Below are 27346 nucleotides of genomic sequence, written 5' to 3'. Positions count from 1 at the left end.
TTTTTTTTATTTTGCTAAAAAGATAACTGAATAAATTTTGGCCAAGATTTATGAAGAAAGATTATTTGCAAAATTTTATAAAACACTTTTTTTAAAAAAAATTTGGACTTTTTCATTTATATAGCAAAAAAAAATAAAAATCCCAGTGGTGAATAAAATACCACCAAAATAAAGTTGTATCTGTCTCAAAAAAATGCTAAAAAAAAATTAATATGTAGCCAGTGTTACATGACTGCTCAATTGTCATTCAAAGTGTGAAAGCTGAAAAGTGGCCTGGACAGGATAGGGGTAAAAGTGTCCAGACTTTAAGTGGTTAATATACTGTCAGTATTTCAGGAAAAACACAACCATTAGTTATTTTATCAATTTCTATGGCGCTACCATATTCTGAAGCAATGTACGGACTTCAAAGGACTATTTATACTATTCAGTTCTTTACACAGTGGGGCTTGCAACATAATATACCCTCTGCAGTTAAAAACACACAAGCTAGGAACCACTTTTAGAACACACCAATTAACCTAGCAGTATGCTTTTGGATTATAGGATAAGGCCAGAGAACCTGCAAAAAAAAAAAACATGTCCAAACATAGTGGGAACATACAAAGTCCTTAGTAGGAAATAGAGCCTAGCCTTAAAAGGCCACAGTGCTAGCCACTTAAGCCAGCCATACATGGATTGAAATGAGTCCAGTTCAGCAGGGACCCACCAAATTTCAGCCCATGTGTGACCACTGCATTTGAACAGATGTCGATCTACTAATCGACTTCTGTTCAACTGCCCTGTTGGCTGCTGCACTGATCTGTGAATTCTGACAGTAGAGAGTCTCCCCACTGACAGAATACAATAGCACAGCAGGGAGGATTCCTCCATCCACCTTGAATGTATAAATGGGGGAATCAGACCAGTTTTTTCATTCCACCTGTTTCAGCAAAAAAAACAAAAAAACAAACAAGTGGCTAAGTACAGTGTATGGCCAGAATAAATAAAAGGCAACTCTTACCTGCCATAGAATACCTGACATATTCCTATCCATCCACCGCAGACATTAACACAGTCCCAACACAGGAGAGCCAGATGGATGACAGCTACGCAACATCACTTACAGTTCAGGAATACAGTGTTAGCCACACTCCACCTCAGATGTATAGATTAGTGGTCTTCAAATTTCAGCCCTTGGGACACAATTCCTCCCATTGACACAACAATTGGGGTATAATTCCTCCATCAGACATCAACAATGGGGTATTATTCCTTCCACTGAGACCAATGATGGGGCATAACTTCTTCCTCAGACACCATGGATGGGTAACCATTTCCTCCACTGACACAAGCTATGTGGTACCATTCTTTCCACGGACACCAACAATGCAGCACTATTTCTTCCACTGACATGAACGATGGGGCACTGTTCCTCCTCCTAACACCAACAATGGAGAACTTTTCCACCTACTGACAACGGGGAACTATTCCTTCCGCTGACACCAACAGTGGAGCAGTATTCCTATCACTGACACCAACAGTGGGGAACTATTCCTTCCGCTGATGCCAACAACGGGGAAGTATTCCTTCCACTGACACCAATAATTAGGGCAGTATTCCTCCCACTAATACCAGTGATGGGGGACTATTCCTCCTCTACAGACCACACGGTCACTCAGTAATTTTTTACTGTCCACCAAACCTGAGGCACATTCTACTCTTACTGGCCACAGTCTGGCCCTTCTAAACTATAAAGGACAATAAATTGGCCGAATTGTTTGGGGACCCCTGGTCTAGACTATAAAAGAGCAGCCACAGACTGCTCTTCTCTTATCAGCATGTTCCTTATGAATATAATTTCATGCAAAACACCCACCTGGCACCCAGCGCCAACCTTCCCTCTCCACCATACAGACTGCACAAGGCTGACATTTAGGTTCTTACACTAAATATATTTGAAAAAAAATACATTTAAGGATTTATTAATAATATTAATAGTCTTTTTTCCTAGCAGTCTTTTTTTCTAGCAGAACAAGTTAGGCACGCTCATCCTGGCCTTCTCTATCTCTTTCTAGCTTAATGTGCGTGTGCGCTGCTTTTTCAGGAGTGCTCAGCCATGCTTAACTGGGATTAAACAAACAAGTTTCTCTTCTGTAGTAATTGTGCTGTGTACATGGCCTGCAAGTCCCTGCTATAGAGGGAGATCAGCCACACTAAACATCATTACCCTTGCTAGAACATTAATGGATCTATTTAACAAGGCCACAAGGAATGTGCTTTTTGCAGTAAACAATAGCAAGCGGCGTTCACCTCCCAGCCATCTGACTATGGAAAACTGAAATCTACCTCTCTTTGCTTTAGAAAATGGAAAGGATCACTGATGCAAACGGCAGAAAAACAGAGACATGGGTCTAAGCAGCCAATCAGATCTTTGTTCTACCATTTCCTTTATTTAAACAGTACAAGTACATCTACCGCCCCTTTACAAAGTACCTGGAGACATCCACAGCAGTCCCCGCCCCAAAAAGACCCTGACAGTGCCCACCCCAAATAGGTCAGGCCAGTCCCCGCCCCAAATAAGTCAGGCCAGTCCCCGCCCCAAATAAGTCAGGCCAGTCCCCGCCCCAAATAAGTCAGGCCAGTCCCCGCCCCAAATAAGTCAGGCCAGTCCCCGCCCCAAATAAGTCAGGCCAGTCCCCGCCCCAAATAAGTCAGGCCAGTCCCCGCCCCAAATAAGTCAGGCCAGTCCCCGCCCCAAATAAGTCAGGCCAGTTCCCGCCCCAAATAAGTCAGGCCAGTCCCCGCCCCAAATAAGTCAGGCCAGTCCCCGCCCCAAATAAGTCAGGCCAGTCCCCGCCCCAAATAAGTCAGGCCAGTCCCCGCCCCAAATAAGTCAGGCCAGTCCCCTCCCCAAATAAGTCAGGCCAGTCCCCGCCCCAAATAAGTCAGGCCAGTCCCCGCCCCAGAGAAGTTTTAAAAAAATTATCCCTGCCACAGTCTATTATCAAATATTCTGTAATTTAATTTGCCGAAAGAAATATTAAGTCTCCAATGACACCTGAGCAATTTGTAGCTCAAAGCTCCAAATTGCTTGAGGAGAAAAAAATAAATTATTCTCAATGGAGATGGTTCACATCTCCACTCCAAGTCACTTGAAGCCAAATGCCTAGAGCTCAAACAAGTTCTGGAGCTTCTTTTGAGAAGATTTGTGCATTTTTGATCATTTTAATGCCACAGAAAAAAAGAAAAGGCGCAGTTCACGCGTTGTCACACATTTTTGTAGTGACCTAACCTTAGATATGGTGGCTGCAATTGTGTCCTTTTTTAAGGGCTCTTTTACAGAGGTTGGACAAAAATATGGAAACAGGTGTGAAAGTGATGACATGTTTCATGTTAAAAGCGGAAGTGATGTAACATTCTTTTGCTTCCGCCATGTGATGAGACACCTAGCTTAACAGGTGGGAAGCCTCACTTTCATCATTCACTGCATGCGCTGCTAATAATATGGAGTCATGTCAGAGCTTACGGAGTTTCAAAGAGGGCAAATTGGTGCCCGCTTAGCTGGTGCCTCTGTGACTGAAGTTGGCAATTTATTTGCCATGTAGCGAGGTACAGTATCAAAGGTTATGATGTCACATACAGTGACATCTTACGACCAGGACTGTCTTGTGCCAATGGTAAAGCATGGTGGCGGCACAATCTAGTTTGGGCAGCCATATCATGGTATTCTGCAGGCCCCATTGTCACCATGAAAGGTAGAGCTACTGCCAGCGACTATGTACAAATTTTGGCCAAACATGTTCACCTCATGGTAGAGATATTGTTTCCTGAGTACAGCCTCTGAAGATGATAATGCTTCGATTCACACAACTGGTGTTGTCAAACTGTGGTTTGACTAGCATGCAGTTGCACCTTCCCTCGGTGCTGTAGTGAATGGACCTCAATATCATACAGCCACTATGGTCAATTTTGGAGAATAAAGTTCAAGCTTGCTTCCGCCTCCGGCAACTCTGCGAGAATTGGAAAGATTTTTGCATGAAGAGTAGTAACTATCAGATTCCATTATCCACCATTCAAGACTTATATCTGTCAGTTACCAGGGGAATTTGGGCCATTATGGATGCTAAAGGCGGTCCAACAACATATTAGGTAACAATTTAGTTTTTACCTGGTGCTTCCATAATTTTGTCAAACTCCTTTATTTTCACCTGGTAATTCTGCCCAATAACACTTCCCGTCCTAGGGTTACAATGCTCATTGAATTGAACCTATGGAGAGGCAGCACCATAAACCTTAGTTAGGGTTCTCCTCATTTGAACTTCTGATACCTCTCCACCACATCTCCATCACATAGAGGGGAAGAAGGCAGAACATACCCGGGAAAGCTGATAAAGTTTGGGATTTTATGTCGGTCCAGCGAAAGTTTCAAGGACACCAGATTTCTGACAGGTATGGTACTCTAATTTAATGAGAAGAATTCCTTGTGTTGGTGCCAACTGTCATAGCTGAAATCCAAAGTCCTCTGCCCCACATCATACACCTTCAGCTGTAATTTTCCAATGCGGAGGAGTTTAATACGATCATCAAGAGAGCCAACTATGCCTACCTCCTATATACATAGCTTTGTGTTGCAAGCGTCTCTTGCCGTCCTCATAATACATACATTATCATACATAATACAGGGCTACTGGCCCTGAAGTGTACCTAATGATGTCAACATGCAACCGCCAGCTGGAGCACCCTACATCCCCATACACCTGCACCTTAGAGAAGAGCCCTCAGGGGACCAGTCCCACAGATGGAGGAAGCCTTCCAGAGAGGCAATAAGGTAAGTATTACACCATAAACCTCTACCCCAATAATTATTGTGTGGGGAATGGGGCTCACTGCAAGTGAAATTTTGATGTAATTCCGGGAGTTGAGCTTAAAGTAAAATAAGAGTTGAATCTTTATATTAATAATATGATATGTAATAGATCTGGCATGTATGTATTGTTTGGAACAGCCCTTTAAAATTACACCACAAACAAAAGGAAAGTGAATACGTAGCATGGGACTGACAAACTAGTAAAATTAGAACCCCAGAGAAAGGTCTGTTATGCCATTAAGGAAACCTGATCCTTTCGTTAAAACCTCGACCTTTATAAACACAGCAAGCAATGGAAAAATACCACAATATATTATAGAGTCCCCCATCATCTGTCATATCTGCCATAAGACAGGAAATGGTATTGCATCACAATGCTTAATGTGTCCTTCAACATTCTGGGCTAAAATATACCAGGAATTATAAATGGGAAATAAGTGAACAAACAAAGGTGAACTTATTCTGGAATGTTCTGTGCTGCAAAAAAACTTATTGCTGACAGAAGATACATGCCAGGCCAGAAACAGGAGAGATAACATTATTGAAGGTGCATGTTCCAGTCCATACTTTTTGTCCTTCATTTACAATGTGATGAATCAATGACCTGGAACAAACACCTGAATATGTTAGGAAAACTGATACACTAATGACGGTTCCAGGTCAGTGACGTGAAAAGCAGTGAAGGAAGAATGAGGATCTCAGGCCCAGAGCATGCACCTTAAAAAACACATTGGCAGTGGCTACCACCTGACAGGTTACTTTAAAAGAACTATTTCCAAGCAACAAGAAAAGCAGGCTAACAACTTTATCCAGCCAACACTACAACAGTGCTGGACTCTGTGTATTCCACTAAAGACAGAATGCAGACAGCATCTCACAGGGTCCCTGGGAGTGTATTTCCTGAAGTCTGTGGTGTGAATTTGTATTATGCGAAGATTAAAATGTTCATCACCTGTCAGGCCTCATTCACATGGCTATACTGATTTATGCAGATCTTGCTAGCAGAATGATCTTGCTGTACACGTGACATTAGTACTAATTTTTACATACGTATAGCGTGATAGGACCATACTGGTCAGTGCTGCTGCTCCAACATGTAAATAAAAATGTGTGGCTAGTGTCACAGCCACCACTGATTACACACTATTGATGTTTACAGGTCGGCCCTAAATGAATCATTTACTTAGCGGCATCACAGTGATCTTAGTGGATTCTGAATGGCTGAAGGCTGAGGCCATTTTGAGTGCATGCCGTTGAAAAAAATCATTCATGGTCAACTTGTAAACATTATTGTGTAATCAGCAGTGCTCCATGCTACACATATTTAATATTTACAAGTTGGTCTTCAGCAGTGGCAAATTCGGTCCATGTACTAATAATTGGCATACACGCTAAACATTAGCACAGACATTTACACCAGTCAGTGTAACATAAGGTCTGGGATACAGCTTTCTTCAAAATGTTTACTGGTAACTACAGCTACCGAACACTGCAGGTGTGAACAAACCCAAAGTTTTCTATACTGCTGCATACAAAGCCAAACCATGTATACATCAGCATGTGGTATTTTGTCACTTGTGTGAATGAGCCCTTAAAGAAATGCTGATGACCCCATCTGTATTATATCTATAAGCTAAAGTGCAGGTCTAAAATCTTTGACAAAATAGCCATGAGGTGCGTAAACGAACTAGAGTTCCATATTAATGGAGAAAAACTGGTTAGGCTCCATGCACACGGGGCGTTTTAAAAACGCTGGTAACGTTAGCAGTGTAAAGTCATGTTACAAAACGTGTTTTTCAGCATTTTTGCATTAGCGTTTTGCCGCTTTTTTTTAGCAGTTTTTTGTTTGGTCCACAAAAGTCCAAAAAATGCTGGTTTGTCGTGATTTACTGCGTTTTACCAAGTTTTTACAGCTAAAAAACTCCTCTAGAAACCCACTAGTCCTGTTTTTTTTTCCCAGCCAAAACACTCCCCTGCCCAAAAACATTAATTACAGTCTATGTGTGCATGGACACATAGGATAACGTGCTGTCATGTGTGCATGTGGACTAAGGCTACGTTCACACTAGCTTTGTCAGCAGGCGTCAGGTGTTTGGGAAGTGTTTTTAACGCTTCTCAAACGCCTATGAAAATTCTGCACATGGCAGCACACAGCGCTGTTCACACGGAAGCTTTAGTGTCGCGTCAAAACTGACGGCTTGTGTCGAGTCAGGAGGAGTTGAAGCCTCCCATCCAAGTCTATGGTGCAGTTGCGATGCGGCTGCGGAGCGTTAATACCATTTAACTTCATTATAGGAATTTGTCGTGCAGTTTTAACGCTTGGCAAATGCCTATCAACCGCCTCCAAACCGCACATAGGGCATTTTGGGAGCGTTTGGGGAGTGTTAAAAATGCTTCCCAAATGCCTGTCTAATGCCTGTCAAACACTATAAGGGCGTTTGGCAAGTTAGAAATAATCAAGTGTGAACAAGCTCTAAGAGTCAAGAAACCTAAGCAACAAGAAGAAAAAGTTCTTGAACTGAATATATTGTTCTCCCTCTGATCTCTCTCTCTCCACAGCTCCAAGTTCATATACATACAAACTAGTTTTACAAATCCCGATTGTAGTGATATTGTACAGTAAGATTGTGCTGTGAATGGCAAGGTTTATAAATAAAGAACCCACACTCTAGCCTACAGTACAATTTCTAAGACATCCATCCTAATTAAATCTAAACAATCCATCCTAATTAAAGAACATAGTAAGATGAATCTGGGTTTTACCTGGGGACTTCTTGGGTGCCCGCTGTGGTACAGCGTATGACTGGCGCGGCAGTAATGGTGACGATGGCAAGGAAACTGAAACCCCCTTGGTGAATCCCATTTTATATAGATCACCCTGGATGCAGGGATTTGGATAATCTCCATTGTAGTTTGGGAATAAAATATTTTGTGTGTTTTCTTCAGCTAGAAAAAAAAAGAGGAAATAATCGATTAATTCGCCAAACATTGCTGTACATAGATGACATATTATACAGGATGTATATAGCGCCAACAATTTACACAGCGCTTTACAATGTAAGGGCAGACAGTACAATTACAATACAAATGAATACAGAAGGACTCAAAGGGCCTTGCTTGTTAGAGTTTACAATCTAAGAGAAGTAGGATTTAATACGTTTCCATCAGCCTATTAAAACACATGGTAAAAGTAAACCACAGACATCAGAAATGAACTTTTGTCTACCCAATTTTAGATGTTTTGAGACCAAAAGAATATAAAATATGATCAGCTGGTTGATAAACCTACCTACCAGTATAGTAAATCAATCAACACTTGCACCATTCATTTCTGGGCCTGACACCATATAAAACAGTGTCTGGGCTGTCTCCTCTCCTATGTTCTGTTGGTTGGTAGTAACATCTACATATTACAAAATAGGGTTACCATCTATTGCATCACAGACGTTGGGGTTATTATTTTTTTCTCTGGATTAGACCTGCTGAACCACAAGGTCTTGTCCACACGTGACATATCAATGCGTACCCAGTTTACCTGCACAGGTGTTGCATGTATCACCATGCAGGCAGTCCTATTCATGTCAATTGGGAAGCAGTGGCTGCTCCTAATTTGACATCCATGCGAGGGCACTTTCTATAATACAGACAGCGTGCATTCGAGGCCATGCACCCACACCGTAGTCAGATTGGGAGCAGCAGGTGTGTCCATGCAGCTACTACATCCCAACTGACATGAATGGGACTGTCTGCACAGGATTCAAGCAACACCGATGCATCCCCCATGCAGGTAAACACCGCAAACGGTATGCATTGCTACGCTCCGTGTGAACAAGGCCTAACATGCACAGCGGGAATTTCCATTCTTACAAACTTGTCAACATTTAAAGACACTGCAATCCCAAAACCAGTTAAGATGGTCACACATATTACTATTCAATTGTACAATCTTAATAAACCAACTGCAGACTGCAACGGTCCATCTGATCTGAAGCTGATTGAATGGCTTGGATGAGTAGGTTCTTCCTCTGCATTCTGATTGGTAGATCTAAGCCCCGGTTCACACATGTGCAGTGCGGGAAACGCAATGATACCTGTTCATTTCCCGCACCGCATTACAAACACCGAGCATTTTGCGATTTGCTGCAGATGTCAATTAAAAGTTAGCGACACAACCAAAAGCAGGTGTCAAACACAGTGTGTTTGTCTGAACTGGATTGCATGGTACAAAACGATCATGCGATCCGGTTCCAGCTCATTCCTAAAAATGCTGAAGGCACCTTTTTGGTGCAGATGTGTTTCAATTTGAGCCATTCAAAAATAATGGGTTCAAATTGCACTGCACAGAATCACATGGGAATTGCACAGGAATGCAGTGCGGTTCCTGTGCGATTCACATGCGGTCCATAGTGTGAACCTAGGCTAAAGATTACTGTGAAATCAGATTGCAAAATGTGTGGCTAGATTGTAATGGCCAGTTCATACTACACTACTAGCATGATGCTGCATCTGTCTCCCACCAGCTCTAAGGGTGTGATTTCTGAGTTGTCACAGCCGCTCTGAGCAGAGAGTGGGACTGTCAGTCACCACTCTCTGCTCAGTCCCTACCCCAAACCACGTTCACTGGAGAGCTGGGATGTGGAGGGGGAGGGAGCAGCTGGCTCAGGCTCTCAGCGGCTCACTAAGAGGCTGAGCCAGATGCCACTTCAGACTCTGGGATGGATCCTGAATTTGAAGTTTGGATCTTTCCCCAGCCTGGACCGGCTGAGTGACTTCAGCCTGCTGACAGCTGAAAATGGGTCAGAGGAGTGCAAACTGGGGGGGGGGGGGATGATAGTCTTCACGAAGCCTCAACACAGGTCCCCTAGTGCATTCTGTTGTGACTTTTTTAATACCGACTGCTCAGGCCCTGAAGAAGAGGAAGGTTTTTCCCCCCAAGCAAACATGCTGGCTGGATATTATGCATACCTTAATGCATTCTATGCATTTATTTCTCCACAAAAGGTGGAGAAACTAAATCCAAATCTGCCACATTCCACTCAAAACCCCAAAAATGAACTGGACAAAATTATTGGAACCCTCTGTGACGGAGGGTAGGCAGGATAGAACACACAAGGCAGATGGCAAACACTTAAAGCTTTATTAAAACAGACAATAGTCACTCAATGAGGATTAGTGCAGAGAGGGAGCCCAAAATGTTTTGTAATCCAGCCCCGGTGGGCAAAGTTAAAGTCTCTACAGCAGTTTGTAATCCAACAGGGAGGTAGGAGGCAGTTCCTAAACAGGTCAAATAACACAGGGGAGACTTACACTCACGCAGAGCTGGTGTGATAGTCCTGGGTAGAGCTGACAGAGTCTGGTGTGGTGGTCTCAGGCAGAGCTGATGTGGCTTCTGGGTCCCCCTTCTCCAATGGGGCTCAGGCAGAGTCTGGCCACTAGAGTCCCGCCGCAGCTGGGATCCCTGAGTGGCTGCACAGCAGAACAAACGAACGGGAGACACTAGCACCGGTCTCTTAAACCGGGGTTAGACGCTTCCCGGTCGTCCTGGTAACGGGGCCGGCCTGTGGGCGGCGTGCCTCGTTGCTTGACAATGAGGCACAACCCCCTGGACACGGGTCGCGCTCACATGAGCGCGGCCTTTGTCCGGGCGGTGTTCGTAAGCGTGCAAACGATACGAACGTCCGGACCGTGTGGCGTCCCTGTGGCGCCGGGACCCGGATATCCTCCACAGGAGGTTTGCACTTCTCCGCGGAGAGGTGCGAACCGGCTATCTCCGAGGGGAGATAGCGACAATCACATTTGGGCAAAAGCAGGTTGGACAGGATGGTCAAGGAAACAGTAAATAGATTTGCAGCTGTAAACGGGATAACAGTGGGGAAGAATCGCTTCTCGGCCTTTTGGCTAAGATCAAGTGTAGTATCTGTTCTTATCAGTGTCCAGTGGGGGTGCTCCCGGCCATTCTAACTTTGCGGGGATGGCTGTTGTATAGTACCCTCACTGGTATGATGGGGGTCCGGAAGGCTAGTACCGGAGGGACAGAAACCGGGGAGCGCCATGATGCGTTCTGGGGCCCTGGGAGTAATTCCTCCAGGAACACTGGAAAGACCCAGTACCTCCTGATTTGGACGAATCTACCTTGGTCTGGCCAGGGGCTGAGGAGGCAGAAAGTCCGCAAACTCGGTGCCCCCTGAGTAGATGCTCTCAGGGGTGCCACTAGTAACACATGGGTGTGGGACCCCACTGTGTGAACATGGCACATGGTCACTGTTTTTACATTCTTTTTGCACAGCGCCCTAAGGACCAGGCCTTTGGCTAGGACCAGGGCAATTTTTGCTACGGGCCTCAGGGCCTGGTCTGTGCACAATTTGGCACGGTATCACTTTTTTATTTTCTATTTATTTAATTTATTTCACCTCCCACGTTTGTCACTTTTTCTTTCTTATGTGTGTGTGTTTCCACGGATGGAGGGTGTGGGTCCTCGGGCCTACCCTGAAGTCTAGGGGGAGGATGTGTGGCCTTTTGGTTCCTTCCTCCCCTGATCCCTAGGGGGCTTTTCTTTGGGAGAGCCCCCTGACCAAGTACTGTGTGTCTGGCTTCGGCTGGACACAAGGAACGGTGGTCCACCAGGCCTTTTGGCCAGGAGGACCAATTGGGATCCTTGTCCCTGTCAGGAGCTTCGTGCCCCGGGGGATCAGGGTAAGCGGTCCAAGCCCCTTTAGGGGTAGGACACAGCACACCCCTAAGTGCACTTTTTCGTGTGGTGTTTTGCACTTGCACTTTTTTTGTGAACACTTACGGGTTTTTACGTTTATAGTTGCACGTTTGCGGACTTAAAAAAAAAAAAAAAAACAGTGGGGAAGAATATACATTTAGACACAAACCAGAATGGGCAAGATGGACAGGGAAGGAAACACAATAATTGAATTTGTAGCTGTAAACAAGATAAAGGTGGGGAGAATACACTGATTGAATTTGGGACCTTTTGTGGAGGGGGCGCGTTAATTACAGCTAGGGGCCTTTGGCACACAGGAGTAGAATACTAATTGGAGGATACACTTCCTATGGCCAGGAGGGATTAAAGAAACAAGGAATTAATAACTGGGAATTAATAACTGGGCTGGCAGAGAACTCATATCGTGACACCCTCAATTTAATATTTGGCAGCACACCCCGTAGAAAAAATAACTGAAGATGATTTATAGTGGACTTTTTACACTGTATTATACAGTGTGTTGGGGGATACATTCTTTGTATATAACATTTTCTTATATATTTAATTTTGGATGTATGATGATATTTTTGGGGTTTTATGTAGCTTACAGGTGTAAACAATTTTGATTGCACTGAGTTTTATTTAATTAGATATTCTTTGGTGTGGGAACACATGACAATAGCTGCTGCAATCAAGTTGACACCTTGAGTACAGATACACATTAATTTTTGAGTATATTTTTATTCACATACAAGGGAGTGGTAGCGCAGGGGTTTTGAATCAGTACTTAGAAGTTTCAGCTCCGTCCATAATTTTCTATAGGACTAAGGTCTGGAGACTGGCTAGGCCACTCCATGACCTTAATGTTCTTCTTGAGCCACTCCTTTGTTGCCTTAGTGGAATGTATGGGTCATTGTCATGCTTAAAGACCCTTCTATGATCTATCTTCAGTGTTCTGGCTGAGGGAAGGTGGTTCTACTCCAGGATTTTACAATACATGGCCCTGTTCATTGCCCCCCCAATGCGGCAAAGTTGGCCTGTACCTTTAGCAGTGAAACAGCCCCAAAGCATAATGTTTCCACCTCCGTGCTTGACTGTAAAGATGGCGTTCTTCGGGTCATAGTCAGCATTTTTCTTCCTCCAAACAAGGTGAGTCGAGTTAATGCCAAAGAGCTCAACCTTGGTCTCATCTGACCACAGCACTTTCTCACAATCCTTCTCTGAATCATTTAGATGCTCATTGGAAAACTTCAAATGGGCCTGTACATGTGCCTTCTTGAGGAGGGCGCCCCCTTGTGGGTGCTGCAGGATTTCAATCCATGGTGGCATATTGTGTTACGAATGGTTTGTTTTGGTGACTGTGGTCCAAACTGCCTTCAGATCATTCACAAGCTCCTCTCATGTAGTTCTAGGTTGATCCCTCACTTTTCTCATGATCATCCTTACACCCCTTGAGGTGAAATCTTGCATGAAGCTCTGGACCGAGGGTGATGGATTGTTATTTTGTATTTCTTCCATTTGCAAATAATCTCTCCAACAGTTGTCTCCTTCTCACCAAACTTCTTGCTGATGGTCTTGTAGCCCATTCCAGCCGTGTGCAGGTCTACAATCTTGCCCATTAGATTCTGTAGACAGGCATTTTTTTTTTCCACACATAAGGTGTTGTCGTTAGGAGCACCTTCTTAAATTGACAGGACTAATCTGTGTACCACATGAGCACATAGCCAGTCTGTGGAATTATTGTTGGTTGGTAGGGGATCAAATACTTATTTTATGCACTGAAATGCAACTCAAATTATAACATTTGTATCATTTTTTTTTCTGGATTTTTTGTTGATATTCTACCTCTATCATTTAAAATACACCACTGATGAAAATTATAGACCCTTCACTGCTTTGTAAGTGGGTAAACTTACAGAATCTGCAGGGGATCAAATAATTTATTTCCCCACTATAACTTTATTATTTTGATTTAAAAAAAAAATTAAATGTTTCAAATGTTTTACCAGGCGCTCCTCAGTACAGTCCAAGTCCAATAATTCACCCATTGGGCAGTGCTTCCTTTGTCACTATTAGAAAGGTGGCAGCCTAGAGACTAGAACAGAGACCACCTATACAACATCTCAACAATCTGAAGGAAAAATCATTTTATGTTAGATCCATGGAAACCAACTTTCAGTTCTCTTGGTCCACTGTCATCACATACACATCAGGCATGTACAAAGCAATGACAGGCTGTCACTGGGTGTGGCTGTCTGTAGCTGTTCATGTGTAATTGCACATGAGCTCTAAAACATTTCCAAAACACATCTATAAGGCCTAATCCATAATACTATACATCTTAACAAAACCTTAGGGACCATTCATACCTCTGTAACTGATAACTGCATACAGTCCTGCATTTCTTACATACACATTAGTCCTTGTGTTTTACATGCATTTTGATGCCTTTTCTTTTTGGGTTATTTCTTTAACAAAAAAATGTTTGATTTGCCATGATTAGCTCTAAAATCATCAGCAGATTCAGCACAGGCTGCTTTTGACTTTTACTTCTGAGTGCAAGGGTCATTTTCTGAAGCTTGCTGACAGATGACAGACTTTTCTACACAAGCTGTGGCTGCTTTAAAAACAAAAAACTAAGATTCCACCCCCCCCCCCCCTTTTGTTTTGCTATACCTGAAATGTATTTAGCCAAATTAAACTAAAGTTCCAGTTCAGGTTAAAGGCCTGGACACAACAAAAAAACTACCCTTGCAGTTGGAGCCACGACACTGCAAGGGTCAAATGCCCATTCTGTCCAGAGGTGCCAGAATAGGTACAAAATACTTCCCTTATTTTACACTCGAGCAAGTTCCCTTGAAGCCTCCTCTCAAAGCCATTGAAGGCCATGGTTGCACTCTCAACCTCATGTGATGACACCAAGGGACCACCAACAGACTGAAGCATTGGGGAGAAGAGTGCAGCACAGGAGCTGGCAACAGGGTAAGCAATACAGCCCTGTTTATATATCCCCTAGATATAATGACCATTTAAACGGTGCATTGCAGGAGGTTCCACTGCAAGGGGAGATTTATTTCTACATCCTGGAATTGGCATTTAAATTAGAAAAATACCCAAAAAACCCTACACTGAATCGCAGTGATCAGTTTTCTTGAATGACACAGTTTGCAGTCCATGGAGAAAGATGTTCCATTGATGGAAACCACACAAGTACGAACAGAGCCTCTGTCTGTGCAGAGATACACTTAATACTGCACTGGAGTTATGTTAGCATCAAGTTCTTGTGGAGGCAACAGAAAAAAAAATTCCCAAAACATAATTCATAAAACGCGCACTCTCAATCTCTTTACAAACATTTGGTTTCTGACTCCACAAAATCCCATCTCACTTTACTTCTCTGAAAGCAGTCCCATAAAATCATGGTTACCATCCCTGAAGGATAGTAAAACACGCAGACAGGAGAGGGATAAGATTTTCAGTTCTTTCAGAGCCAGAAAGAAGGAAGTGAGCGCACGATCGGAAATCCATTTGAGTAAAAGCGACTCAATTGAAGCAGAATTCATGGGAACGCTTTGAAAGGAAAGCTTTTCCTCTGAACGGGGAAGAAGCAGTGAAAGATTTACAGGGAGCAGATGGAAAACATAGAAATAAATAGCACTTAATTGTAAAGATCCCTTTCTGCCTTCTACTTGTGTTTTATTTGGCTTCACAATGGCATTCCCACAACAATCCTCCTGCCTGTCTTCACTAGTGTGATATATAGTGTAAGTCCCTGTATAAGAGTTTATAAAGTGGATACTCGTAAATGGCTTTTCCAGGCAAGGGGGGTTTATTACACTGAAGTGGGGTGTTCTAGGGCCTAGAAGATATTGATTTTTGTGCTGTTACAGAAAATTCAAGAAATTCTTCTCAATGATATACTTGGAGCATGTACAGGCAAAAGTAACAAAAACTATGCAGCACCAAATTAGAGTCAAAATCGCATTAGTCTGGGCTAATTTTGTGGCTCACAACTAAATTCTGGCTACTGATATGGGCTGAAGAATATAATATAAGTTTTGTATCAAGGTACTTTCCTTGGTTGTTTTCAGAAAATAAAACTATTGTCTCACATGGAAAAATATATATGCGTTGCAACACTTAAAATGATTGTAAAGGAAATAATTTTTTAAATAACAAACATGGTACACTTACCTGCTCTGTGCAATGGTTTAGTACAGAGAAGCCCCAAACCTCCTCTTGAGTTCTCAACCGATGCCCATGGCTCTTCCCCCTTCTGACTGCCTCCATAGCAAGCCACTTGCTATGGGGGCACTTATGTGGGCTTGATCCCTAACCATGCTGTGTGTGTCCATTGGCCCATTGACGTGCACCCTGCAGCGTGACTTGGCCCTTTCCCCGACTCCTTTCTCACAGGCTGAGATTGACAGCAGCAGAAGACAATGGCCCCTGCTAATGCCTTGATGGCCAGTGAGGAGAGAGAGTGAAGAGAGCCACTGCACTCAGGCACAGCGCTGGATCGAGATCAGGCTCAGGTAAGTATAAGGGAGGGAGCTGCACAAGAAGGTTATTTACCTTAATGCAGATAATGCATTGAAGTAGTTGTAAAGGCTGAAGGATTTTCTTACCTTAAATTCATTCTCTGCATTCTCTCTGTCCCTACTCAATGGACTCCGTTAGAGCAGCGGAATCCAGCTCCTGCTACTTTCATTCAATTCAATCCAAGCGGAGGGCTGGGCCGAACCACACTGTATGGCCGGCCATACATGGGTCGATTTTTGAATGATTTTTTGTTCAAAAATCGGACTTAAGAATAATCGGTCGATTTTCACTCTGTTAGTGGGGCAATGGCACCGGCCGATTTTCACGGTTCCTACCCATTTCGTTTATCGGGCATGCTGGAAAATATGTGAAAAACGACAGATTTTCTAAATCATTGGTGGCACCATTGGATTACAGAACGAACAATGTTTTCGATTGAACAATCGTTGGGTATTCAACCCATGTATGGCCTGCTTATGTGTCAATGGGCACACAGCTAGTAATCAAGCCTGTACATGTGCCAACATAGGAAGCCGATTCTTAAGGTGGCACATGGAGAACAGGAGGAACCAGGACCACCAGCGGGGTAGAGAAGAGAAGGAGAACCATTGCACGGAGCAGAAGAGTAAGACATGTTCCAAGAAAAAAAAAATTACAATTGCTTTAAGGCAAAAAAAAAAAATACTGACTTTAGAACCACTTTACTTATAAATACATCTGCACTAAGTTTTATTTTAGTCCCTCTGCAAAGTTACACAAATACCTGTTGATCCTGCTAGTGAAGTTCACCTAATTCAGTTTCCTGTGATGGCATGGTAACAATGCTGCACTGCTCCTGAATTCAGAGCAGAGTTGTCTCCCTCAAGTAGGTTGTGTCTGCTCGAACTCTAGTGAAATGGGAAGATGTCGCAGTGGGTGTAGCTATCAGCATTGTCATTGGTGATTTACAAACCTGTTGCTTGTCAGTCAGCACTTAGCCACACCTAGTTCCACCCAATGTTTTCTGGATTGACAGCATTGTCTCTGTTGCTGACCCCTCCCCCCCCCCCCAACTGTGAGCTGCAGTGTCTGGGAGGGGAACATATGAGACACAAGGATGATTCCGCTCACTCAGGAAAGGCAAATGTTGCTTTCTAGTGTAAACCTTTAGGCTGATGCCAGACAGGCTGTCTCCAGAAACAGATCTGCAATGGCAGGATTGCTAAAAGGGATGCCTGTTTACTACCCTGTTTCCCCAAAAATAAGACAGTGTCTTATATTAATTTTTGCTCCCAAAGATGCGCTAGGTCTTATTTTCAGGGGATGTCTTATTTTTCCATGAAGAAGAATATGGTACACATTTATTGTTAAATGAAAATAAAGGAAATTACCATTTTAGTAACCCCTTTTGATCCTCCTGTGTCATTTTGATTGTCCCCTCCGATCCTCCTGTGTCATTTTGATTGCCCCCTCCGATCCTCCTGTGTCATTTTGATTGCCCCCTCCGATCCTCCTGTGTCATTTTGATTGCCCCCTCCGATCCTCCTGTGTCATTTTGATTGCCCACTCCGATCCTCCTGTGTCATTTTGATTGCCCCTCTGATCCTCCTGTGTCATTTTGATTGCCCCCTCCGATCCTCCTGTGTCATTTTGATTGCCCCCTCCGATCCTCCTGTGTCATTTTGATTGCCCCCTCCGATACTCCTGTGTCATTTTGACTGCCCCCTCTGATCCTCCTGTGTCATTTTGATTGCCCCCTCTGATCCTCCTGTGTCATTTTGATTGTCCCCTCTGTTCCTCCTGTGTCATTTTGATTGCCCCCTCTGATCCTCCTGTGTCATTTTGATTGCCCCCTCTGATCCTCCTGTGTCATTTTGATTGCCCCCTCTGATCCTCCTGTGTCATTTTAAGTGATCCCCCTCCCCCCACCCCTGTGCCACTGAACACCTTCACCAGACATCCCCCCCACCCCTTTATCAGACATTTCCCCCCTGGGGCCTGCCTGGGGACTGTCACTGGGCTGGCTGGGGCCTGGACCTGGGCTGGAGCAGGGTCTGCCACTGACTGAGAACCTTCAGTCATCATGAGGGCGGTGCCACCAGAGACAGACCAGCACTCACCACCTTCGCCGCGTCCCGTCCACTCTGATCCTCCTGTTCTTCTACACGCATCTCTCTCCTGCTCACTCCGACCTTCGCTCCGCCTCCACACAGCAGTAACGTCACTGGTTGCTAGATGCCAGTCGGGGCGGCCCTAGCAACCAGTTTACGGTAAATTAATTTTCATTACGAGACAGAGCCTAGGGGGGCCTTATTTTCGGGGGGATGCCTTATATTTCACCCAGAAGGAAACCTGTAAGTAGGTCTTATTTTCGGAGAAATGCGGTAGAGGGAGCGAATCCAAAAGGCACAAACAGACAGCCTCTTAGTGATGACAGGTTTTCCATTAGGCTGTCAGACAAGTGACTGCCATTATAATCCTGTTGCTAGCGATTTGTCACAATTTCCAGTGGCAGGATCACAATGGTCACCCCTCTGACATCAGCCTACAGGAAACCTGTCATGGGTCTGGGTAGTTCAAGCATATCATATGATGAAAATATGCACATGAACATTATTGGTTTTCAAAATGTGTAAGCTGAGCCCTAGTGGATGGACATGCTTCCGATGGCTTGCTGGACACTTACATGCATCTATTATTATTGTGAGTAGTTTGGCACTTTATTTTTATATAGTAAAGTCCTATTGTAATGCACTAGGCTGGCGAGCTTTCTTCCTATGCTTGTAATGATCTACAAGGCATTGTACGATACAGGACCACAGATTATTATTATACAGGATTTATATAGATATGATTTTATGTGGCTTTTACAGACAAGGATCAATTTTGACTCTGTGTAGTGGCACTGAACATGAAAACCAGAGCTGTCCTTTATAAATGAATTACTTACCAGGGTCTGCAGGTTATAGAGCCAACTCACTTCACATTTTAGAACATTTTACAAATCCCTACCACTGTCATGAACTTGAGCCAACTTAACAAGGTTGAGAGATAATTAACATAGCAGCATGTTTTTAAGATGTTAGGAAAAACGCTCAGAGGAAGCCCACACAAACACAGGGCAGCACAGACACCATGTAGATGCTATCTTGCAAGAACTGGGGGGGCACAACCCTGCAAACCAAGAAAGCTAACCAGATTACATCACTAAAGCAGCTTCTCTCAACCTTTTTACTCGAGACGAACCCCTTAAAGAATTTCAAGTCCCAGAGAACCCTTACTTAAACAAAGTCAACAGGGGTTAATAGGAAAACGCCTATTATATTGGTGGTTGGTAGGAAGAATTCAACCCTTACAGACTGCAAAAAGATCATTGGTGTCATGCTGCTGGCTTTGGCCCAGGAACTATGCAGGCACCAACAAATTCCTTGCAACCTCTGCAGGAATCTGGCCGATCCTCACTGACCTGCCTGAATTTTGATCCATCTATGGCCAGCTTAACCGACCCTTGAAAAGTGGTCCATTGTAGATTGGTTTTCAGACGGCTGTGAAAAGAACAGGCGTTCTGGAGGCAACACTCTCATCAGTGGGTTTTTTTCTTTTTTTTTTTTAAATAGCCATACAATTTTACATCAGGGGATTACACTGCAATTGAGAGCCAAGAATTCAGCTTGTACTGTCCCATTCACATGGGAAAGTATGACAGGCGGTGCCATTTGTCACATTCTGCATGTAGCATTAAAATTGCTGTGCTACAATGCCAATCATCATTGCCATGTGTACTATTCCCAGTAGCACCATGTCCACGGTAGGTGAGAGCTGGGGTTGGGGGAGGGGTGGCTGAGATGAGGGTTTTTAACCACCCCTGTTCACCAGTGTGAAAGAGGTTTTAATCTGACCACAGATAAGTGAAATTTGGCCGGTTCAGCAGGGACCAGACGGATTTTGATCCTTGTATGGATGTCCCCATTCAACAGAAGTCGATCATTTGATTGACTTTTGTCAAAAGGGAATATGCAAAAAAGTCTGGATCAGCAGCTGCAACCGCTAATCAGTGTTTTCTGAAAGCTGAGAAGTTCTGCTGTCAGAAAGCAATGTCTTAGTTGGAAGAATTCCTCTATCCACCTCGCTTGTGTAGATGGAGGAATTTGTTTTTTCTTAGATTAGACATCTTAAGGCTACAGAACACTTGCCCCCCCCCCCCCCAATAACATGGTGTGTTGAAGTTCACAGAGAGAACTGGGAACAATGTTAGGGCTCATTTACACTTGACTGTTTTACCAACGCTTGCCAAACGCCCCTATAGCATTTGGCAAGCGTTGGTCCGGTGTTTGCGGAGCGTTTTTTAACGCTCGGCAAACGCTCCGCAAACATCGCATGCGCAGTTTAATAGCGGTTGCTAGGCGTTTGCCGAGCGTTAACACGCCACAAACGCCTATAATGAAATTTAAATGGTGTTACCGCTCCGCAACCGCGCCGCAAACGCCGGCCGGGCGTTTGTGGAGTGGCACCATAGACTAGAATAGGAGGCTTCAACGCCTCCTGACTCGACCAGAGGCGTCTGTTTTGCCGCGATGCGACGCTGATGCGACGCTAATGCTCCCGTTAGAACAGCACCATGTGCTGCAATGTGCAGAATTGTCCCAGGCATTTGGGAAGCGATAAAAACGCTTCCCAAACGCCTCTCTGCCGCCTGCACACAACGCTAGTGTGAACGTAGCCTTACTGATAACTGTGCAGTATTCAGGAACTTACCAGCTTAATTTCTGAAAGGATCAACAGGTATTAGTTTCACTTATCAAATGGCTTTAACAAAGCACTTTTAATTGAATATTTTATAGACCAGATGGGAGCAAATAAGATAAGTTAATCGTTAGGGTTTACAATATTAGTCTCATTCGTTCTGTAAGTCACACACAACATATAAAGCCAAAACCTTTACAGAGGAGCCTGTGAAACAGCAGGAGGAAAACCTCAATGACACTTGAGAAAATTCCTCAAACACTGTCTAATTTTATTTCTAATAAAAATCTTAAATTCCCTGGTCAACATATATGTGGAAATGAAGTGGAGAATCCCAAGACTTCAAATATATGAGGATCTTGGTAGGAGATTTTGTGGTTGAATAATGAGGCCCATTAGACAGCGGGGGGGAAACCAGAGAACTTGGAGGAATCCTATGAAAATATTAAATCTAAATTACACACACAGGACACTGACTAGAATGAAACACACTTCATTCATAAGCCGCAGTGATGATGGCTGTGCCCTATGCGTGAATATGGATTTCGGTGGGTTCCTGAGCTCTGCACATTGATATCCATCTTGTTATTCAATGAAAGGATACTTCAGACCTGTAAAAGGGTTAAAATGCAAAAGAAGAGGGATGTAGGTAATTCATGGGAATCCATATTTAAATTAAAATGGAAGTGACCCTACTAGATCTACCTCTCCTACAGTTACTGGTTTTCAGTGGGGTGGGGGGGCTGTCTATTTCAGCTGCCATTCCATTACTGCAATAATACAATGTTAAAAAAGTATCGGCTGCTCGTCCCCAAAATATAATACATTCAAGAAAAATACCCCCTTGGAACTTTAATGCAACCAATAAAATAACAAAAATTGGCTGGCTTGTCTGAAAGGGGTGGAGATCCTTGAGATCCTTGAAGATCTTAGGTGCAGTTTTAAGGGATATTTATTGGCATCCTGCTAGAGGGTGTTTTCCATTTTTATCCCATCCTTCCAAGATAATGATGAAGTGATGTGGTGAATTTTTGATCAATTGAACTGTATACAGACCCTTCCCCCATCAACATGGAAGAGGAATAGCAGGTCTAATTTTTTCCTCTCTTCGTTTGTTGAATGTGACCTCAAAAAGTGACTTTGTTGCTGGTGTGAGGTTTTGACTGACTCCTTCCTCTACCTAGATGTGTATGTGACCACTAGTATACCCTCAGTTTACTCACGCCATCATCCATCGAGGAACGGGATTCAATTTAAGGCTGCTCTGATATATGTTGGTTGTCCATCTGCTGTACTAGACCACCCTATTCTCAACCCACTGAAGAAGATCTTGGATTGGAATGATTAAAACGAGTCGGCGCCACTGGGGATTATGATGTGTACTATTTTTTGTTTTTGACCCTATATAGGGGTTATGTTGAATAAATCTTGTTAGATTTTAGCATATACTGTACATAATGAAGTTTTTAGAACATTTTGTAAAATAAAGTATATGTTTTATACATGAATATATGTCTGGTATTTTACTAGCTGCATTAAAGTTCTAAGGGGGTATTCTTGAATTTATGGTATAAAGTTAACAGGTCCATTAGTAGCGCGTACGTTTCAATTTTCTTTTACTCCCCCAGGATTCTAATTGGTTACCAGGAGTGAACAGAAATATCCAATTCTTGCAGGTCTGGGAAAGCATGTGACTCACCCCCCACCCCCTTTTATCCCATGTGACTATGACAGCACTCAGTAAAAGGAGGAGTGGAAAGTGGGGGACTCCATTAGAGGAAGTTTGGTACTGCTCAGTGCAGGCAAACAACTTTTTTTCTTTTTTTTAAAAAGGGGAAAAAATGGTTTCCCACCACTTTTAAATGTTTGTAAGAGATTTCATTTACTGCATATTTAAAACATGGGCATAAAAAAAAAAACACTTCAAAAGTACAGCTGAACCAAATATAGTTTCCCTTAATATTATAGGCAACATCACCAAGCAGGATAGAACTTGAAAACTGGGATAAAATTTTATAGGACAGTTGACATAAAAGACATGCATTTGTTTGTACCTTATGGACCCCCAAAGACTCCTGAAAATCTGCTGGAATTTCAAGGCTACTGATCTTTAAATGTTTGATCCAAAAACCATCAACACCCAAGTGGGTTTTCACCCAAGCCTCCCCAACCTTTCATGTACATGTGTATAACTATGACATAGACATTAGATTGCGAGTTCATGTTCATGGAAAGTGTTACAGCTGTGTCAATGGGATAATATGGAGTAAAATAAATGTATGAAGTAACACTTTTTATTTTACTTTTGTATAGTTATCAGTACAGTTACATGTCAGACCGACAAAGAAAAGACTGTTGACAGTAATATGTCCTCATGATTTCTGCCTGGGAGTTTTAATCAGTACAACTAAAGTGACTCCTTTTGTTCGGTCTTGGCCTGAAGCACTTGTTCCATTACGTTTCTGTCCACCCGCTGAAGTGCACATGAAAAGGAAATTATATGCTGCATTGTGATCTGGTCACAGTACTAATCTAGTTGATATTTTTGCCTTGATTAGAATTCAGACTTTTATTGTGCCACAGGGACTCCATGTCGGAGGTGTCAGACATAAGACCCAGTGATGAGTAATTTGCAGCTGTCAGAACAGGTCCGCAATGCTAAAGTTTTCTTCACAAATGATTTCTAAAATGTAATGTGATCTACATCGATGTAGGAACAATAATGATCATAATCTCAGGTACTCTGTCACAATCTGCATGAACACCCTACCTGCAGTCCATCTACAGTTGAACAAGTTGAACAGTTGTTTATCAGAACACCTATTTGGGCTTGAAGTGTTACTAAACCCACAATACTAAAATCAGTCTGTATATGCAGTAAAGCATCCTTGATATACTCACTGTGGAACATAAGGAGCTAATCTTCTGCACTGTGTAAAAAGGCTGGTTGATCCTGCTGTTTTCTGATCCTCCCCTTCTTATACTGTCCCCAATCCATCTGTGCACACTGCACTGTACAGAGTAGCAGCGGCAAGTCTGCACATGTCCTGTTTTGTGTGTATTGCTAGGGAGAACATTTTCTCTATGATTGGAGCTATTCAGGTCACATGACACTGACATCACATATTAGTGTGTGTAAACAGATCCTAATGACAGACCAGTCCCTCCCTCCTCTTCCATGCCCAATAAGGTAAAAAGTACATAGTGGGTGGGATGTCACATCTTGATTGATGGAGGTACCACCTCCCAAAAAAGCATACAGACAGAGACAATAGTGGAGGTTACATGTGATCGGGAAAGAGCCAATCAGCCATGTCCAGACAGATGGTCAGGGGTCAAACTCAGGTAAGAATGAAAACTCCTCCTACTCCTGAGAAACGGTATTTAGCGGTTCTGCTGTACTAAAATAAATGCATTACCATGTTTCATGTCCTGTGAGAGACCTTATATCATTAATTCATTGTCATGAGTTTAGTATCACTCTAAAGATTTTAAAAGTCAAGGCAGCAGCCAAAAACAGATTAAAAAAAGTCAATGCAACAACAAAGGGTCTAAAATAGCAAAACAATTGAGGAAGTAGATCTGAATTGTTTCTTTTGTTCTCAGAAGGCTATTTAGCTTTTAAAAATAATTTGCAAAAGTTTCAGAAAGCTTCAGGAAATTTGTTAAGCTTTTAAAGCAACCTTCAGCTGCAGATGAAGGATGCTAAAGTGACCCTTCACTATAGTATCTCTTGCTAACAGCAGCATGCCTGCTAAAAAAAAGTAATCAATATACCGGTACCTACCTTTCTGGTGCTCTGTATCTTAAGACACTGACACTTTGCTTCTCTCCCAACCACTGTAAGTGGATCCAATACCTTTTTCCCTATCCTATGATATGCTTCCTCCCATCAGTTTGTACGTCCTGTAGTGACATATGAGTTGGTGGAAGAAACCACAGTGTGCAGTGGGGGAGCAGGTATTCCACAGAGTAGTGGCAGAAAGGTATGCATATTCACTCTTCTTTTAGCAGGTATACTTTTGTATACAAGTGACCTTGTGCTGACATGGTTATTTGAAGAAAAAAAGTCTAAATGGGAGTGCTGAATGCCACTTTAAATAGGCTGCTAGCAGTGTCAATCTAATTTAATAAGCAAAATCATATGGTAATACATAAATACCACAGGCACTTTGTTTTTTTTTTAATAGGACAGTTTATAACCCTTTTTTTCAGTTTATGTCATTTATGTCATGTGTGCTCAACCTGTGGCCCTCCAGCTGTTGTGGAACTACAAGTCCCATGAGGCATTGCAAGGCTGACCATTATAAGCATGACTCCCAAAGGCAGAAACATGATGGGACTTGTAGTTCTGCAACAGCACCCATCATTGAGCACCCATGGTTGATGTCTTTATTACCCTTCTTCCTCATAGTGGGGACATGTCACTTTACAAAGCAGACAGGTACTTTGTTTCATCATACACAGCAAGGAAGTATGTTCCCCGCTGTGTAAATTATGGGGTCCGTAACTTTATAGAGGAAGCAAGGATCGGCAAAGTGTTGACACCACCTTGGTGTGGTCAGCATGAAAAACAGAGGACTAAAACTGCATTTGTCTCGGTTCACATTGTCACACCGCATATGATTTGCACAGAAATCCCACAGCATTCTTGCGTAAATCACATGCGATGATGTGTAGTGCAATTTTTCGCACTGCATCTGTATGTAAAAGTTGCAGGCAGCTTTTCTTTTTTTTTCTGCACTGGAACCGTGTGAACACCCATATGATCCTGTTCAGCCAAACACACTGCATTTTGCAACCTGCTTTTGGGGGCATCTGTAACTTTTAATTGACACCCACAGCAGCTTGCATGAACACAGTGTGATTACTATGCGCTGCATCAGTATGAAACTGAGTTTACCATTTGTTCACAGATTCATACTGGCAATTCCTTTTTTTGAGGGGGTAATATATTCTTCATGCCGGTTACCATTAACCATTTAAGGACTGCCCACCCACAGTGAACTGCAGATGAGCGGCCTGTACTGGTACATCGCTACCTGCTTCCAGGTATAGGACCCCCCATCCCCCCCAACAATTAACACTGGGCTCTGTACAGAGGGAATGATGAAACTACGATGAAACAAAATGAAAACCTTTTTTTTTCCATTTTGGATAGAGTAAGAGAGGCTTATAATCCATGGCGGTATTCTTTGCCATCTATGTCCCATTGGGGAGATTTCCCTACACTTTATGTACCATAGCGAAAACAGGAAGTTATGGAAAATCTATCCAATGTGAGAGTCTCTGGTTGTCACCAAAACTTGTGTCCCCATTTGAATATTTCCTTTCCATTCCTGTTCTGAGAACAACCCAAAATTTGGGATGTTTCACTATTGGTGAGAACAGTAAGCATGACAAACAGTGCAGGTTAATCTCCCTAGTGGGGCAAATAGAGCAATAAAAATCTGTTTAGCAATCCCTCTCCCCTCTAACCAAAAAAATTCCCTTTAGTTATACTTTAAGATCTGTGTTTAGCATTCCTAAAAAGAAGCTGATGGTTGCTTTCTAGTCTTCCAAGCTGCTTAAAGCCAGCTGAAAGCTTTGCGAAAGCTTGATGTACACACTGCTCTTAAAGCCTATTACCATTACTTTCTATCAAGTGTGATGTGTCCTTTGTGCTGCTGAGTGCTTCTGCAATAAGGTAGGTAGCAGATACAACAGTGATGTCTTCACAAAGAGTTGGCCATTAACTACAGAGCCGCGATGTCTGGAATAAAGAAGTATAATCAAGGCTTTCAAGTGACTCGGATGCCGTCCATTCTTGGTGTTTATCTTGTGTGCTGTGCTTTAGGCCCTACATGACTTTTTTCCTGCTGACAGACTGATTATGGTTCACAACTACCTCCCAAATTCCAGTGGCACACCTCCAAGGTCTATAATGTCTCAGCTATGGCATGTCCTATCTGCTGGCTACATCCACCCTACTATCTCACAGCCCATTATCTGGGCTTCATTCCACAGCTCCAACAGGAAGGATGGCCTGAGCAACAGGCCCGGCAAACAGCTATGGCAACAAAGTCAATATTATCAAAGATGGAGCAGGTACAATGGCATCTCCATCTTGTGTTTAGGAAGCCGAGTACTCGATGTGTGCTCAGGAGGCAGCCTGAACTCGCAGTGACACCAAGCTGCCACTTTCATTCTGAAAAGGGTGCGACATTTCTTTCTTGAGAACGCACATAAGACAGAAGGGATTTTCCTTGTAAATCTTCGAATACCTAAGCTGTGAAATATATGGTAAAACAAAACAGATTCAAACTCAGCAATACACACAAGAAGTTGGGACTGTTTGCACATGCTTGCTGGACAGCCTGGGTGATGATGGCAGATGAGGCTTAGTTGGCGTATCTACAGTCCTGCATATGGACAATTTGAGGAAAGTTAGGAAAACAATAATGATCATCGATCACAGTTTATTGTTGCATTAAATTTGTTACCACTTATAAACTGACCATTTATTTTTTAATCAGTTCACATCA

The 27346-nt window shown here is 43.1% G+C and overlaps 1 protein-coding gene and 1 pseudogene across 2 annotated transcripts in view; one reads left to right on the top strand and one right to left on the bottom strand.

Annotated features, from left to right (window-relative positions):
• The window catches only part of TANC1 (tetratricopeptide repeat, ankyrin repeat and coiled-coil containing 1), a 336351-nt gene that overhangs the window by 181249 nt on the left and 127756 nt on the right, over positions 1-27346 (bottom strand). For both annotated transcript variants that reach the window (XM_089659744.1, XM_089659745.1), the window contains exon 3: positions 7613-7795. In XM_089659744.1, coding sequence (XP_089515870.1) covers positions 7613-7795 — 183 coding nt within the window. The remainder of the gene's footprint in view (positions 1-7612; positions 7796-27346) is intronic.
• On the top strand, positions 10728-10843 carry LOC149470780 (U2 spliceosomal RNA; annotated as a pseudogene).

Source organism: Staurois parvus, unplaced genomic scaffold, assembly GCF_062004578.1.
Source record: "Staurois parvus isolate SC_StPar_1 unplaced genomic scaffold, SC_StPar_1.0 ptg000031l, whole genome shotgun sequence".
Lineage (NCBI taxonomy): Eukaryota > Metazoa > Chordata > Amphibia > Anura > Ranidae > Staurois > Staurois parvus.
Note: the sequence above shows the minus strand (reverse complement) of the source record. Positions and strands in the feature narration are given on the sequence as shown.